An 18,444-nucleotide genomic window follows, 5' to 3' on the forward strand; every position below is an offset into this window, starting at 1 on the left:
GTTCGGCTCTAAATATGTCAAATTACACAATGAATCACAAAGAATTATTAAAAAAAAGCCACAATACATGAATACGTTTACTTGTAAAAATTATTTAACAAAGAAATAAATTAATAGTCGTAATTAATATTAAATTAATAAAAATAATACCATACATGACTATAAAGAGTTTAGAAGCCCCACAAAAATATGACACTTCCTAACAGTATGCACAAATAATTAGGAGTGTTGCTATCAAATAGTTTTAGGATTGATTAATGTTTTGATTATTCCGTTAAATTATCATGTGAAATGTAATTTCATATTAAAAGAGGATCACAAAGCATGTTGTTATTTGGTATTGTTTAGTGATTTAAAAAAACAACTTAACACCAACCAAGCAAATGAACATGAGAGTGATTAATGTTGTACTCACCAGCCTTTTGAAACTGATTCACCTATAGGTTCGGTCACTGCTTTCCAAAGTAAAAGAAAATGTTTGAAAATGTCTTATTTTGACAAAACACGAACGAGAATCAGTCTGCTTTCATGGAGCACTGCATAAATTAGAAATGTATCTAATATATATAATAATATTTTAAGAGACATAAATGAGAGTATTTAGATCATTTTAAGTTTTAAGTCGTTCTTACACCGAGCGCCAGGGTGCCTGTCCGCGAAAATAGGGCCCTTAGTATTTTGCACCACTTTAATGTGATTAAATCATGCCAACAACGTAGATTTACGGCTCGTTTACAAACGTGCGAGTCTAATGGACGTTCATGCCAGTGAGAAGAGTGGGTTTGGTCAAAAAAGTGGGGGAGGGGTGTGTGGAGTCGAGTGTGACTACATTCAAATCTTGCTTGCATTTTGAAAACCGCAAACTCCCTCTTTAATGATTGCAGTTTTCAGTTGCTGTACAGCTTAGTGTGAGAGTTGGGGACGTGTCATCGGGCCAAATTAAAAATAAAATACTGACCACCATCTTGGCTCGTTGTCTTGCTATTTCCTACCTTGGTTGTTTTAAGGTGCACCACCCATTTTTTTATTTTCATTGCTCATACCTCAAAATCACAAACTCCAAGAAAGGGTGAGAACAAAAGAGGGAGTCACATGTGGTCAGATTGGCGAGGAGAGAGGGGCTGGAATCTCTTAAGTGCATCTGGATCCAAAAAGCACTGGCCTCTAAGCAACAACTAAATGAGAAACAACACAGTGTGTTCTGGAGTTACAAATCAAAGCAGAGTCTTTTCTAACGCCAGCAAGACGAAAAGGAGTGGGAAGAACATCAATTTTCAAGAAATCTTTTAACACAGCAGGACTGTCGGCACAGACTCCAATCCCAAGGATTTCAGTTTTGTGTGTGGGTCTTTTCAGGCAAACTCTTGAAAGTCTTCTGCGGGAGAGCTGCAGAACTGTTGAAAAAAAACATCTTGAAACTTTGCAATTGATTCAGTGCAGAACTATTTAACATGGGAATGCAAATAATGTCAGACAGAGACTTTTTTGTTGTTTTCCTTTGTGTTTGTCTGAGTGTGAGTTGTGTCAAGAGCCAGGGTTCCCCCCAGGATGCCTTTATACTACAGTACCTGGAGAGGAGACTGACTCAGATAGAGGTAAGTCTAGGATATTTTTTTCATTTATACATAATGCACACAAGGTTTGCGTGTGCGTGTATGTGTATGTATCTACTGTATGTGTGTGTATGCATGTATAAATGTGGTAAAAATGTGCAAATGTAAATTGTTGGTCAACTAATTACATGTGAGAATATTAGAACGAAACTCGCCATGGACTAATAGAAGATTGGAAGCGTTGAGATGGATTTTTATATTAATGAGACAACGTTTCCGACATGACTATCGTCCAAAATATTCTGAGTTTCATTCTAATATTTTCAGATTATGATTCTCATAATTGTATACGTTCACATAGATTTCGGTGACAATCACCCCTATTTTTTGTTCAATAAGTGACGAAATGTTGCCAACCTCACCACGAGGCTATCACCCAAAATATTGCAAGTTTCCTTCAAAGAGTTTCAGAGAATGATTATCACAAGCCTACACTTGCGGAAATTAATGTATGTGATAATTGATTATGTTTTGTGATAGAAGTCGCATTGGAGGCTCACAGCCAGACTGTATTGTCAGCCATTGTGCTGCGAATGTCTCTTTTTCCACCCTTCCTCCGAGAAAGAACATGAAACCTGATGGGAGGAGTGATATCTAAATTATGGGAATACTTGACGCCATCCGGCATTTTTATAGCACAATACAAGTGCGAAATTTACAGTCTAGTGTACAGCACACGTGTTGTCGCAGGGATTCCGTGAAGAGGTCAAAGAGTTCAATACGGATGCGTACAGTTTATGTCGAGGGTCACCAACCCTGATCCTTGGGGGCTCCCATCCTGCATGTTTTCCATCCTCGCTGCTGCAACGCGCCTGATTCAAATGTTCATATAATCATCAAGCTCTTCAGAAGCCTGACAATGACCTTGATCATTTGAATCTGGTGCAGTACTGCAGGGAGACATGGAAAACATGCAGGGTAGGTGCCCTCAAGGACCCGAGATGGTGATCCCTGGTATGACGTTGTTTTGATGTTCAATCCATTTGAACCTTTTTTCAGGAAATCAGGCGCCATTGATTTTTGCACTTTTATTTTATATACGCTGACTTATCCAATGCTAGAAAATGAATTTGACCAGCCTGTTCCATTAAAGCATCTCTGATAAATTCAGCTCAATCATTCAATTCTACCCCTGAAAATAAGTAATCCGTATTTGCTTCAGTTTTTCATGTTTTTGGAAAAACTGAAGAAAATTACTTGCCATTATTTTTGGCAAGGACTAATGTGTGTGTGTGTCATTGTGGCAAGAAAATACATTTACAGTCTTATTAAGAGTACATCTTTATTAAATAGCGAGGTACAAAAAGTATTGAATCTGTACAGAATATTTTATGGTAAATGCTTAGCTAACATTCTCTATTGAAACACATTTATAAAAAAGGTTTTTGGCTGGAAGAGCTCGTTAAAGCTGAGCATATGCATTCAAACAAGAATGTGTTTACTTGCTTCAGCTTCTGCATTTCTATTTTTTAAAAGGAACATTTTGGTGTGGGCTCGTTCATGATTTTATTGAATCATGTAAATTGGTGTGACCTATCCACTATGCTTCTAAAATAAATGGTGCTTTTTCATGTCAATGCTAACATTGCCTCAACTCTGTATTTATTTATTTATTTTTAAAGTTCTTCCATGTAATTGATGTTACGCAGGAACGTCTGAATCAATGTGAGCAAAACACAGTGAGCATAACCCAGAAGACCTACGACGTCTCCTCGGAAATGAGAGGTCATCTGTCCACCTTGAATGTTATAAGGTATGTTTACTGCTGACCAGTAGCCTGCATGATGAGAGATTTATATGCATGTTGTACCAAGAGACTTCAAGATTTGCTGAACAAGGACGGTGTGAAATGAGAAGTGATTTCCCCTTCAGGTCAGAGGTGAGGAGCCAGCTGGAGAGCATCTCTGCGCGTGTTGAGCGAGTGGAGAGAGAGCTGGAATATCTCGAAAACAAGATGCCCGCCCAATCTGACATTGAGATGGAAGAGGCGCTGCTGGAACAACAGATAAAAGCAGCAGAACTGGACCAACTCAAGAGGAAAGCTAAGATCAAAGTGGAAAATGGTATGGTAATACTGTACATGAAGCGTATTTACATGAATTGGACAAGTAGACAAAGAAAAACACAAGAGAAGGGCAAATCCAAAATAGATCTATCCACAGAAGTGCTCGATTAAGAAATATTATTTGTGTCCTTTCCAGATTGCAACGTGGCCTTGAGTCAAATTAAGTCGCTCAAAATGGTGAAGAAAATGGGAGATAACGCTGGCTCTTGGTTCAAAGACCCTTCAGTTGGAGCATCCAAGGTATGTACCAACGTTTTGTCGCTGCCGGGAATTGAAAGGCATTTGTTGTACTCAGAGCTGCCTTTTGTTGTCATTTGCCGATTTCGCTGAGTAGATTGAGATGAACTTTTGGTCGCCTCGCGACCACATCATATGCACGAGGGCCAGACTAAAATCCACCCGCCTTGCTTAATTGAGCCCTTTTTTATTTCAAATTTGTCACCAACCAACCCCGCCCCAAAAATGGGCGTCCAGCCGGGCCGGCGGGCCAGGACGTTGCGCCCCCTGTGATGGACTGTTCAGCTCTGGTTGTACTTATTTTTGTCTCAGTCTTGAATTGACGATGGCTGATGTGATCGTCTCAGAACTAAAGTGAAAAAGTACAATGTTATTATATGAGTGAAACAAAAGTGATGAGTTAGACTGCAATAATGTTCACTCACATCATGTCTGATTATACTTAAAGGTCTACCTGCTGAGTGGAATTCGTAACGACACACTGTTGGAGTACGCATCTCTACAAAGCTTCTCGGAAAGAATTGCTGTACCGCCGGCGAAAGAGGTCAAGCTGCCTTTTTCATGGCAGGGAACAGGCCACATGTTCTACAATGGATTCCTCTACTACCACAAAGCAGACACACCCAACCAGATATTAAAAGTGTGTTAAGTATATCCAGCCTAATACGCATAATGATTATGGTGATCTTTCTGTAGATTTGTAAATTATCCAAATTCCGGCAGTGGCCCCCTACACAGAGAGTGGATAGTTTGGTACCAGCGGTCATTTGTAATTCCTAATTCATTTTAAACTTGCAATGGGTTGCATAACACGCCTCTTGGCTGGAGACCGAGTGCACTCTAAGTGAACTTGGTCATTGGGGAGGATTATTTTTCCAGTTTCTTGGCTATCCAATATTATTTGAGGCCAGTAAATTGAATTTTCTAAAACAAACTTATGGTTTGAAGGTGACCACAGAGCTGACCTTCGCTCATCACATAGTTCTTTAGGATACATCATTACCAAAGACAGTTCAGGCAGGAACGCATACAAAACAGCAAGCTCACATAGCATACCTGCGTTGGTGGTTAAGGTGATATAAAATGAAGATCAAATGAGATGTAAAAGAAGAAAACTGTTTTTAAAAGTACAAGTATTTTTGTATTTCAACTGAGCTTGAATCATGCTGTCGATAGAGGTTGCTATTCTCCTATATTAATTTATTTTGTTCAACCTCTCAGTGGTTAGAGTGATATTTACAAAAATAACGACATATTGTGATTGTGATTTACAACAAAGTGACTATGAAACCAAAGTCAGGGGTCAACTGATTATAGTTAGACTCTTTTCTCCCAAATTAGACTGCAAATATTCTGCATCATCAAATTAGTCTTCCCATAGCAATTACAGTACAGGATTCTCATACTAACCATTTATATTGAAACTCTAACTTCTGCCATTTCTCTTTCAGGTTGACCTTTCGAACGGCACAGTGGTCGACAGCACCCTTCTTCCTGGTGCTGGTCGCCTCCCAGTGTACAGCTTGAATGCCAACACCTACTTGGACATGGCAGTGGATGAACTAGGTCTTTGGGTTATTCACGCTGACCCAGAATTCGGAGGAAACTTGGTTCTAACTAAACTGGATAAAGGTAGAGTACTGCAGTAAAATAACTTCCTCCGCACATAGTGCCTCACCGTTGTGTTTCTTTGAATTTATAAATCAAAATTGCTCATCTGGATAAAAATGTCAGGTTGTAAAAATCAAGTGGCACATTTTGGATTGGTACATCACTAGTTTTTTGGTTCGCAACATGTGTGTGACTGACTTCTGGCAGAATGATGCATGAGCTCCATAATAGCTTGACATAGTAGCAAGACGCCATGTAACATGCCAGGAAAAAAAAAAAAAGAAAAGTGACATCTACAATGCTAGTTCCAGACCGCTGGTTCCCAAGCTTTTTTGTATCACGGACTGCTTTAAACAAAGACAAGCTTTTCTCAGGCTGGCAACCAGTAAATGTAGGAAAGCAACATTTTAGAAAAATACTATTTTTTTCATTAATTTCAAATAGTTTTATTCGACAATGAAACAAAATGTAGGATTATATGAAATAATAGCGCACTACTAAAAATGAATCATTGGTGACAATTATTCTTTTCTAGGAAATCTGGCAGTTGAGTACATCTGGGATACACAGTGTAAAAGTCAGGATGCTGAAGGATCATTCATAATATGTGGAACTCTTTATGTCGTCTACAACACACACTATGGTGGCCGGTCAACTGTACAGTGTCTCTATGATATTCACGACACCATCCACAGGTGTGCCTTGCATTCACATTCACAAAAATATACACTTTATGGCAGGGGTTTCGAACTCCGGTCTTCGAGGGCTACTTTCCTGACAGTTTTTAAAGGTTTCCCACTTGCAACACACTTGACTCAAATGATCACCTCATCAGAAAGTTCTTCAGGGTCCTGATAACGATCCTCATCATTTGAATCAGGTGTGCAGCAGGAGGAATCCTCTAAAACATTGCAGGAAAGTAGGCCCTCAAATACCGGTATTTGAGACCCATGCTTTATGCTAATGTTTTGTACCACAATTAAGCAGTCATACAATATTCATATGAAATGGCACATCCTTCCTAACTAAATAACCATTTTCTCTTTGCTATGCCATCACGTGGAAGTGCTGAGAGTCCTGTGGTGTTCTTCCCAAAACGCTACACAAGCCACAGCAGCATCCACTACCACCCTGGAGACAAACAGCTGTATGCCTGGGATGACGGCTACCAGACAATATACAACGTGGAGACGCACATCAGTGATCAAATTACATCTGAATGACAGTTTGTTTCACATGTTTTCCCTTCAAAAGTTATTATATTCCTACTAATTATTACACACAATAAAAACATGTAAATCACAGTTTTTTTTCCTGGTACTTTGCTGTAAACAGTCATACAAATGTTACATATTGTATCACAAGAATAAAGAGCATTAAAAGGCATGTGTGTTTTCCTTCAAATTTCAGAAGCGAGTTTTAGAGTATAAGTAGAGATCCTTGCAGCCTCACAAACAGCGCCTGAATAAACTTGAGAAATGTACGTTTGGAGTATAAAATAAAATACGATGAACTGGCAGACTCTACTTGTAGTACTGAATGGGTCAATAAAATGGGTCAGCTGGTAATGTGTATGCTTTGGCTCTGTTTGCTAACTAACTTTTCATTTGCATTTCATTTTGTTTTTAGAATTTATTTTATTGTCATTGTATAATCATGAATTTGATTCAACAAAGCTGTGGGGGCATTTGTGAACTTCTGTCAGCGATCGTCACATTGAGTGAAACTCAGAATTATCTGGTTTTGAACCGTGCACAGCCTTATAGCGGCCCACGGTGCCGAGAGCCGGAAAACTCTGAGGATGACATCACACTCTCTCGGCAGCATGCCCTAAACCAGGATTCACGAAGGATGACCTAAGTAGCCCGTTGGGCCTGTTCTAAAACTAGGTCACCAGTGATGAAACATTGTAATTTCCTTGGAATGTTGTAAAAGTGACCATTTCAAAATTAAAACAATTTGCAAATTGATACTCTGTTTCCGACTAATTCCTGTGAGAAATGAGTAACATGATCAGCGTCTTTACATAGATGGAAAAAGTATGTACAAAACTGATAGCTTCATCAATAATCAGATTGATCAATAGCCCAAAAGTGGCTCTCTGTTGCGAAACGGACGGTGAGTTCACACACGACTGAGGAATTGGCGAATGTAAATATGTTACAGTATTGTGTGAAAAAAAATGTTCTATTGTTTATCATACAAACATGAAGCTTTTTACTACTTTTTGTCCTACTCTAGATAATTTTACTTTCCAATTCACCGATCACTTATTGGCAAGAGCACTGAAGCTATTGAGGCATTTGAGGGTCAAGCCAAACTCTTCACAGTTCTCATCGCCTATACTCATATGCCCAATAAGAACCCGAGGTTGCATAAAGCCAAGTTATTTAAGTGACACAATAATGAAAATGATAAATTTTTAATTTTTGTAATGTGTGGTCCGTCAATAAAATACAGCCATAGACACGTTTACTGTATCAAACATTTCTACAAAAACACAAAATCCCAGTGTATGGATTTGAAAAAAAATTCCAGCTGGTAGTCGCAGTGCAGTTTATGACCACTAGATGGGGATGCAATGTAATCAATAAATTTCTGCCTCGTTGCTATCAGATCATTAAACCCATAAATTGAAGTTAATAAGAACATTGGCATAGGTTCCCGGACTCTTGTGATCATGTCAAGGTGTCTTTGAGCATGATACTAACCCCCAGTTGCTCCTGAAGCTGCGTCATAAGGAGGTGAATGCAATTTAAAGTCATGCAGCTGAGGATATGGTTTATTATTTAGAATAATGAGAGGGAAAAAACTTAAATTGCTTGTATACAAAAGGTTGGATGGCTGGAGCACTTGGTTGTTCAAGTGTGAAATGAGACCAAGTCAGTATTTTGTTAGCCAATATCCGAAAGTATGTCTTTTAGCAAGCTGTTATTATTTTTGCTGGATTGTCATGTAAAAGTAGTCCACTACTTACTTCCTTAAAGATTAACATAATCGAGCTACCACACCATGTTTCTCTACCCGTGACCAGGCTGTGCAAAGACACAAAATCTGGACTAGTCCGCACTATGATATCTAAGATAAAGAGCTGACTAACATCATCGAACAATGTCTCCAGTGTAAACTTCTGAAAGGCAACTGATAAATAAATGTTTGGCTAAGATGTTGAATTGAAGGCATGGGACACAGTATTTGTTTCTGGCAGTGTCCACAGCATCCACCACATGCATTGGTCCACTCCACCAAATGGCAACTATAATTCATTTGGTGAAGAGGTATTGCCCCATTTACAGACGACAGAACCACCTCATCAAAATAAAGTAATTTCAATCAGCGTGGTAAAAGTTGCCATACTTCTTTATCCTTTGTGTATCACTGAATAATGTCAGGGACCTTTTATTAAGACACCTGGCAACAGTGCTAAATTGTCTAAAAATGTAGCATATTGTAAAATAACATCTCCTATTTGTATTCTATTAGTGCAGTAACTGCCCACTTGGCTGACTTCTGTGAGGCAGCATGGGTTCAATTCACACTAGTAACAGTGTGACTGTGAGTGCGAAAAATTGTCGATCTGTCTTTGCACAGTGTGTGTCCTATGTGACTCAGTATTTGCTGCGATCGAGAATGGGATTTGCATGATATAAAATGGATGGATGAGTACAATATCTATCTATCTACACAAAAAGAATGAGGAAATGTGGAAGTGAGCAGAGCTACATATATGTAGGCTGGGAAGACGCGCACACGACTTCTTAGCTGGTGAGGACGTGAGCGGCAAATATGTACAGAGACTAAAGTGGGAAAGAGTAAATGTGCACATGGGTGAGGATTGGCCCGAGTTTATCGACAGTAGGCGACGTTAATACCTACAACTGAGCATTGCTGTTAATTTAAAATTATTTAACCCATTGGGGGTGGGGATGTGTTAACATCCATGCCTGGTTTCCCGTTGCCTCCTGACACTTAACAGAAGATTATTGTAGCTAAATGTCTGGAAGAAAACCAGTCGGGGTTTCGTGTGCACATTCATGTTCTTGTCCGCATCAGCCCGTGCAAGTTAGACATTGGACCCTATTACACTATAATGTTTTTTTTCCGTCCCATTCTTTTATACATTTTCACGTGTTGTAATGTTAAGTAAAAATTGTATTAATATTTTTCTATGGTCATATTTGTTTTTCTTTCATTTATAGTATTTTATTGTTAAAATATTGAAGTACTTTCTATTTTAGTATTAAATACAGAAGCTTTAAAACTGGAAAGTTAATTTTTTTTTATAATAATCAAGATCGTACAGTATGAAAAAGTTCATTTTTAACTAACCCTCCACCCCCTTCCCTGCTGTTTGAAATTTTTGGAAAATCACAAGCATGTCATGCCCCTGAAGAACTCAGCAAGACTGGAAACGTACTTTATTCAGCATCTCATTGATATCAAGCACTTCATCAGCCTGTTTTTGCATTAGAAGAAACCGAGATTTTCATTTTGTTTTTTTTATCGGATGTATATGCATTACACAGTAGGCTGAATTATTTTCCTCAAAAGCACCCCGTCCGGCTTTCTGCCGGACGTCTCTGTGGGATTCACTTTGTTTTGAATAGAACTGTGACATGCTGCTCGACGTGTTTTTTGATGCAAAATTGTCGTTATGGCAACTTGCGGAGCAGGGTTATTGGGTTTGTGTTTAAATTACATACTGCTATTTGATTCCTTTGCCATACTTTTTAAAATGTAAATAATCACATTTGTTTTACCCCATCCTTTTCCTTTAACAAATTTAATTGCTAAATGCTTCTCAACAAACTTGTTTATTTCTTTTCAGTGTGTTGACTTGGAATGAGTTTAGTTTGGACAAATATCTTTGGACCTAACCCGATTCATTCAAGGACTTTCCATTCAATGTGTAATTAGCAGTGATAAGTATCGGTTATAAATTTGGTTTACGAAAGACAAAAAAAAAGAAGCTACAAATTAATGAACACTTGTTTTTCTAGTGAAAGCTCAATTTACAGTTTTAAGCCAGAAAAAATTATGTTGCGACATCACACTGAAAAAAATTGAGTGATATTTACTTTAAAAAAAAAAACTAAAAAAAATTGTAAAATTCGAAGTAAATTTTAGAAGGAGAGGTTTTAAGTAAACTTTACTAGCATAATATTATACATCCATTATCTGTACCACTTTTCATCACAAGGGGGTGCTGCTACAACCTGAACTGGTTGCCAGCCAATCGCAGGGCACACATAGATGAAGAAACATCCCCACTCACAGCTAGGGATAATTTAGAGAGTCCAATCAACCTGCCATGCATGTTTTTGGAATGTGGGAGGAAACCGGAATACCCGGAGGAATCCCACGCAGGCACGGGGAGAACATGCAAACTCCACACAGGAGCTGGAATCGAACCCTGCACCTCTGCACTGTGAGGCCATCAGGCTAACCAGTCGCCCACCACACTCTTTCCTAGCACATCTATCGCATCTTTATACCCATATCATTAGTACATCAGGCGGAACTCATTCTATCAAAAGAAGACGGAGTTTTTGGGGTCTCCATTTATACACATGCAGCAGTATATGGACACGCATTTTTTTTTCAGTGCACTGGCCCATTTTTCTCTGTCTCCAGTGGGCAATATTTCATCATCTATCATCTATATGGGAAGGCCTTTTTTACCTCATTGACATTATAAAAGACTAGAAGTCAACACCCAGTTATTGAGCTGTCTTCCAGTATCTTCTTACACTGGGATAATGCCGCAAAACAATTAAACCGGAACCGGTGAGTAAGTTAAAGACAGACAGGAAGTTGCTAATGCAGTAGTGTAACTGCCCAAATGCCACAGCTACATGATGCTGTCAGTTAGTGTCAAACCAGAAATGCGTTGTAATATTGAATTCCAAAATACTGGTCAACCTACATTATGACAACTCTGTACCACAAGGTGTTGTTAGTTATTATTTGTCACTCTTCAAATCTTGATGAGTCAACCCTAATGGAAACATAAGTATTAAGGTTTAGGAAGGTTACCATAAGATTCAGTTCATATCTCCAATGCAACATTTACTGCTTATTAATATTCACCACCAGTTATAGTTCCATCTGGTTTGGAAACGCCGTCACGGTCAGTCGTCACGTCTCATAAATGCGACTTCTCTATGTTGTTCTTTGTACTGACTCTTCTCTGTGCTTTGTTTCCATTTATCCTCATTGACAAATTGACACCCCATTCAGCTGGAGGGGTTGACATGTTATTTGTTTGCGACTCACTGACTAGGCCCCATTCAGTAAAGATTCCCTTTCATTTAACCCATTTTAACGCTTGAGAATGGGCCGAACATATTCACACGGTGGACAGCTTGTTTTGTCATCTTTTCATTAAAATTCAAAATTAATGTTTGCCATGGTAGAGGATGTTTTGTAGTGTGCACACCACTGCTTTATTTTAGAGGTAGTCAAGATTCATTCAAAATGCTTTTATCATTTAATACATTTATAGAACAGGCGGCACAGTGTCAGACTAGTTAGCGCGTCTGCGGCCTGCCTGACAGTTCAGAGGTGCAGGTTCAATTCCGGGCACCGGCCTTCCTGTGGGAAGGTCCTGTGAGAAATTTGTGCAGGCGGGCGCAAGGCGTATTTATCAGTCACAAACTTCGCCCTTAACAATAGGGTCGTGCAACGCCCCTGTTACACTGACTGCTCAACTCTCTCATTCATAGAACGTGATCACTTGTAAGCATTGCAGAATGCATGTTGGTACACGCTGCTGGTCAAAGTCAGACTCTTAAGCGCCTCGAATACATTATGTGAACACGTTTTTGGGTGAGGGTGCAAGAGAAAGGTGGACAAAGGGGCATCTGTCCACAATGTCATAGTCTGTCTTATCATTCATGTTATTGCAGGCAAGAAACATCACAGGTTTAGACAAATGACTGCAAAAAAAATAAAAAAACACACTGCCCAAAGCACACTTCCCTCTCACATCTCTCTAACCAGCCATCTGATTGGCTGAGGCTCCCAGCATGCATCAGTGGCATTTTTGTGTTATTTTTATTTCTTTTGGGGATATGAATGGCATGAGAGGTGCACGTTTTGTGATAATTTTGTATTTGTTTCACTATTTGCTTGTATGCTGTTCAGAGATGTTTTTGGTTTTAATTTGAAACCGTGACTCTAAGGAGTGTGGTGACCAGTGAAATCCATCCCCTGACGATATTCATTGGTGTTGTTACCTTATACCAATTATCTGAGGTGCTACTGTTAGCAGAGAGTCCTTATTTTCATGAATGCTGCAGTGCATTTTTTGGCTGTAAGAGTTAGTTATTCTTAACCGTGTAGGTTTACTAACAGAGGCATCATCATCATGTGCTTTGCAGAGTGAGCCTAAATTTTAGAATCAGTGACCAAATGGCCTAACATTCTTGGAACAGCTGAACTGCGAGCAGTGCCACTGGACAACAGGAATGATGGAACTGTAGGGACTCTGGTGGTCCTGGGAGAGAGAGGGAGATGCCAAACACATAACTTCTTGACAGAGGCATCATGACAATTTACATTTAAAAGATATCCACAACAGAATTTTAATAATAAAAATACATACATTTTGTTCCTCAAAGAGCAAATAACAATAGAAAAAAATGAAGGAGTATATGATCATACATTTTGCACCTAGGTGAGCAGCCACTTGACCATTCGAGATTCAAAACACTTTAAATCCACAAAGTTGTAGGTACAACAATTTGAAATACAGCAATCCCATATTGCTGTATGGAACCTGTTCTCACCATGAGACCAAGTAAAAAAAAATAAGAATAACACTGAGCATTGTCCCTCACAGTTGAGCCTGGAACTACTTTTTCAAACAGATGAGCCAAAGATGTCGGACTTTTGCAGTGCCAACAGGGCATCTCCAGAAATCGCAAACTGCTCTGCCTGGAGTTTAACTGGCAACTTTAGCTCTTCCCATCTGGACTACACCTCTTTGTAGTGATAACCTTCTCATGTGATTGCACAAACAGGAAATAACTCAAGAAACAAGTGAGCTGAAATGCTACCCTGCAGCTACCTGAAGCTAACAAAGCCCTCTCTACTCTCACAACTAAATTGGCCTGAGATAAAATGTACAATATTAAAATGTGTCCACAGTAAACTACACAGGTGAACTAAATCTCCAAATCACTTAACTTAAGACGAGCCCCCACTTGTCACTGGCCAGCTCAAAGACTGCGGCAAAAGTGAGGGGACGCAGAAAACTACATAGGTTGATGTAAAGATCCATTGTAAATACTAAGTAACTTTAAACAATAACAAGGAGTATGGCACATGAGCTTGTAAATATCGGAAGTGTGCAAATGCAATGGATGAATGTTTGCTAGTGTGTGAATGAGACGAACAAACAAAGGAGTGTTACCTGAGGGCAGACCTCAAGCATGACTCCTGAGTAGTCTATATTTATGGTGGGTGATTCCAGGTGGCTCCAATCAAGAGGATCCTCCCCTGCCTGCCTGAGGAACCACCTGAGCAGAACAGGGGAGGTGCCATAACAATGGACAGAACTTCGAAGAACAGCCCAGGTGTAGAGGCGGCCCGGTTTAATAGCCTCAATATTACATCTCTGCTATTTGCTGTTGATGTGTTTCTGCTGGCTTCATCAAGCTGTGACCTACAACTCTCAGTGGAGCAGTTCACAGCCCCGTGTTATACGGTTGGGAGGAAACTCAGCACCTCCAAATACGATACCATGTTTATATATATATATATATATATATATATATATAAATACATATAAAACATTTACTTTTATTGCTAATTAATTCAAGTAATTCAGTAACTGTAATTCAATTGTTGCTTTTCATGGGAAAGCAATTAGTAACAAAATTTTTTTTTTCTTTTAAAGTAATTAACATAACACAACACCTGATGCATATTCATGTGTGTATATGGCAGTGAATGAGCACATGTATTTTTGTATGTGCTCCAACAGACTGGGAATACCAGAATGAGACACTGGCTGGTGACTTTAGGGCTCTTTTCGATAACACAGCTGGGAGGGCAGTAAAAGGGGGGGGTCTCACAGTAAAATGTGGAAAAATCCATTCAAAAAGAACACAACATTTCTGTGTGGTGCAGCTGTAAGCCACAGTACAAACTTTAACCGTATTTGAAAGAATAGATATTTTTAAAGTGAATATAATTTATGAGTTTAGTCAATGAGTCAGGTCTGCCTGAAAACCCCTCTAAGCATCAGGGAGATGTAAACGGATGACTTCAGCGTCATTAATGCAAGTCTTTGTACAAAATACTAGTTAATTAGTTCTGATTAGGGACATAGACATAAAAAAGGGATGGGCTCAAGGTGCATACTTGACTTCATGTGAATACAATGAAAAAGAAACTTACACAATGTATCTATAGTTAAGTGCACTTTTGAACAATGTTTTCTCCATCGTTGTGTTTGTGCGGTTTCCTTTAATGCAAACAGGTGAAACATACTTTTCCTTTGTTATGTGCTGAGAAATTGAGCGTTCCACCTGGGTGTGAATACTTTTGCAACCCACTGTATAAAATCATTGAATTTCATCTTTGAATATTTTCATGAGATTACCACACTAATATTAAAAGAAAAACACTTGCACAAAGGTACCGTTCATTTCTAATTCTACTGATCTATGGTTGAGCAGTAGAATAAAGAATTTCATTTTTGTTTTTGTCTAATTTGGAATGTAACAGCTTTGACTAGTTCATCTATTGCAGTTCTTTTGATAACAAAGTAGGTCGTAAGTCGGTTTATATAACAATTTCAGCCATAAGGTTGACTTACTTTTTTCCAAGGCTGCTGGACACCACTCATCCAAAAATAATATGTTCCATTGCGGACACAGTCGGCTGTGAAGTTGGCTTCCGCACTGGAACTTTTATGCTCTGAATTTTTTAAAGTGTGTCCAATTTTTCAAATTGATGGATGAATGGACACAAATAAGCCAGTTGAGGTGGCTCTGGCTTCTGATAAAGAAACCTCCTGGAAGGCTTTCTGGTGACATGTTATGAGCATGTCCCACTGGGAGAAAGCCCCGCTGTGACACGGCGACCAAACCCCAGCTAAGTGAGTGTGATGTGTAGTGTGAAAGGATGGAAAGAAAGGGATGTCATTTTCTGTCAAGGTTGTACATTTTACTGTACATGCTTAATTTGAAGACAAGTGTAAATAAAATAACGCCTTACCAAGCACACTGCAACCCCGACACTGAAAGAGCGATTAAATTCTCATCTCGGTGATATCTCTGCAGAAGTGAACGTTATTTTAAAGTCAAAACCAGATCCCTGTAAGAAAAACATTTCACCAAACATTTAAATATGGGAAATGATTACTTAGCAGTAGGCCTACTATTATTTTACAGCAAGAAAATGCATATGCACACTATGCCATTTTAACCAAACAAAGCTACCAAATGTAAAAACACCCTCAATAACTTGTTTTGTAACAACGACTAAAGAACATTTGTTGGCTCTCTAGCGAGGCAGAAGCAATAGCTACAAGGGCCATGTTCCACCAATAAATCACTCAGACTCCTAAAAACCTTGTCATTACAACCCTGAGTCATATAGAAACCATGACCTTCAGCTTAGTACGCTAATGCAAAATGTTCTCATCCTGTTCAACTTTGGGTGACAAAGACATGCTCTAACATGTCAGTGGTTTGAAGTTAGCATTGGACTGTGAAGTGCAATCTCTTTCCTTGTCTGACAGTGATGGAGATATATCGGAAAGAGAGACAAGAGAGACAGAAGTAGAAAGCCATGGGCCACACAAAGTGGGGAGGATGTGTGGAAAATGGAGTTGGTTCAACATCAAAGCTATATCTTCTCAGGACTCAGCAAATACCTCACATTAGGTTACGAGGCACTCCACTTTATCATTGGTTCTTCCTGTCTGGCAGAGGCCTTCCACTTGGCGCTCAAGTCAACACTGACATAAATTAAGATCACCCAAAACTGTTCAGAAATAAAAAAAAAACAAATACAGAAAAAGTGGAAACACAATTCAAGTCATGGATTCAGAAAACTTAACTTACTATTTAGATAATGAACTATTTTAGGATCTACTCTCTACCACTCACTTTAGTCAGTGTCATATTTGTCATCAAAATGTATGAATTACCCGTTAATCTATAGTTAGTTTTATAACTTTTGAGGAATTATGACATAATTGCATAATTGGGTCCCATGCTTGCGTCTTTCAAATTAAACAGTTTTTGATGAAGTTCCTCAACAGATCACATGAGGCAAAGTCACAGTGAATCATCCCAAAAATCAAAATTGTCAGTTTTAAAAAATTGTACTCTTCTCACGTGATCTGTATTTAAATATATATGTATAAAATATACAAGCACCATCTAGGGAAGAACAATCTTTCAAAAACTAAGTTTGTATTATGTTTGCCAGGCTTTATACTAGAAATTGGAATTAGTCCCAAGATTCAATTTCATACTAGGGCGGTTTTGTCACTTCTGTCAACTGAAAAACACAGTTGCTCACTGGTCAGGCATTACATGACCAATCATGGCTCACATTCATAAAACAGTTGAGCTATGACCTGAGCCCTGAAGAACCTTATTGGGTTGACTTCCTCTTTAAAATGTGATAAAAACAATGTCAGCAACATGTTATTATTTTATTTACTAATTTATTTATTTATATAATTTATTAGTGAGCAGATTATATTACAAACATTAATATTTATTTTACGTAATATAAGTCAAATTAACCAACACAATTAATTGTTCCACTCACTTGTTTTTCACACTCCTGCCTTTGATTCCACGAGCAGAAGCAAGCAGCTGGACACAACAAACACTTGTCGCTGAGTGTAAACCAGCAAGCAGGACAAGCACCGGTTGTAATTCTAACAAAAGATGGCTTGCAACTGGCCCAGTAGTGCGTGGGTCAGGATTGTTCTCTGCGTGACACAAATGTGCCCCTAAAATGAGTTGATTTCACCACGGCAGTAAAGATGCTGTAAAAAATATTTCTAGACAACTTGATCCTTGGAGCATTTTGCCAAAAAGACAACTGACTACTATACAAGTGTTCAAAATACTTAAAAGTATCCTAGACCTTAACTTTGATGAGTGACATAAAATTGATAAATGTACATACAAATGTATCACATGAAGACAAAAATGTACATTTATTGATGTCTAAATGATTATGATTATGATTCTTTTTTTGGGGTTATTCTTCAATGTCAAAGATGCTCAGTGAGCTCAAGTCTCCACATTCTGTATCCTAAAGTCTTAAGTGATGTCATCAATGACTACTTTGCGAGCTTGGTTATCGCGCAACTTCAAAGGCGTTGGTTTCCCAATAACATGATAGAATTCTGAATTGTGTGACATTGATCTTTAGAGGCTCCACTTTGTGTTAAATCGACAGTGAGACGTTTCATATTTTATGATTGATTTTATGAAAAGTCAATTCAGATTTCCTTGACACCAGAAACTCCAATTGTATTCCTATTTTTGTCCTATTAAAGATAAGGGTTGCTGTTTGTGTGATTGTACGCAATGGCATGCTTGTGCACCACCACAGCCAGTGGTGTATAGAAGTTGGTCTTTGTGTACACAGCTTGTCTAAGCAGGCAGAGTCTGTCTCCTGAGTAAATATGGTGAGCTGCAGATAACATTCATTTGGGAATAACAAGGACATTCACTCACACCCACACACATCACCCTGCATGGTAAAAAAGCTGTAATAACAATACGTACTGTAATGGAAAGGTAAGTTCATTTGATAAGCCAGAATCCAGTGGAACCATTGTCACATATTTCATCAGAATTTGGTCAACTTTAAGGAGAAAGTGTTTTATAGAAAACTATTGTTGGCAGATTATTCCCATGAGTTGTCCAATATTGT

The 18,444-nt window shown here is 38.7% G+C and overlaps 1 protein-coding gene across 1 annotated transcript; it reads left to right on the forward strand.

Moving 5' to 3' along the window:
- The first annotated feature begins 1,100 nt into the window (after positions 1 to 1,100).
- olfml1 (olfactomedin-like 1) lies at positions 1,101 to 6,912 on the forward strand. Its single transcript, XM_088298851.1, has 8 exons — positions 1,101 to 1,595; positions 3,263 to 3,366; positions 3,486 to 3,676; positions 3,815 to 3,918; positions 4,364 to 4,555; positions 5,367 to 5,547; positions 6,062 to 6,221; positions 6,593 to 6,912. Exons 1-8 carry the CDS (start codon positions 1,452 to 1,454, stop codon positions 6,747 to 6,749), a joined length of 1,233 nt encoding a protein of 410 aa, XP_088154977.1. The 5' UTR covers positions 1,101 to 1,451; the 3' UTR covers positions 6,750 to 6,912.
- Positions 6,913 to 18,444: the final 11,532 nt, after the last annotated feature.

This window comes from Idiotropiscis lumnitzeri, chromosome 6 (assembly GCF_059441095.1).
Source record: "Idiotropiscis lumnitzeri isolate Australia: NSW breed Sydney's pygmy pipehorse chromosome 6, RoL_Ilum_1.0, whole genome shotgun sequence".
In the NCBI taxonomy this organism is placed as follows: Eukaryota; Metazoa; Chordata; class Actinopteri; order Syngnathiformes; family Syngnathidae; genus Idiotropiscis; species Idiotropiscis lumnitzeri.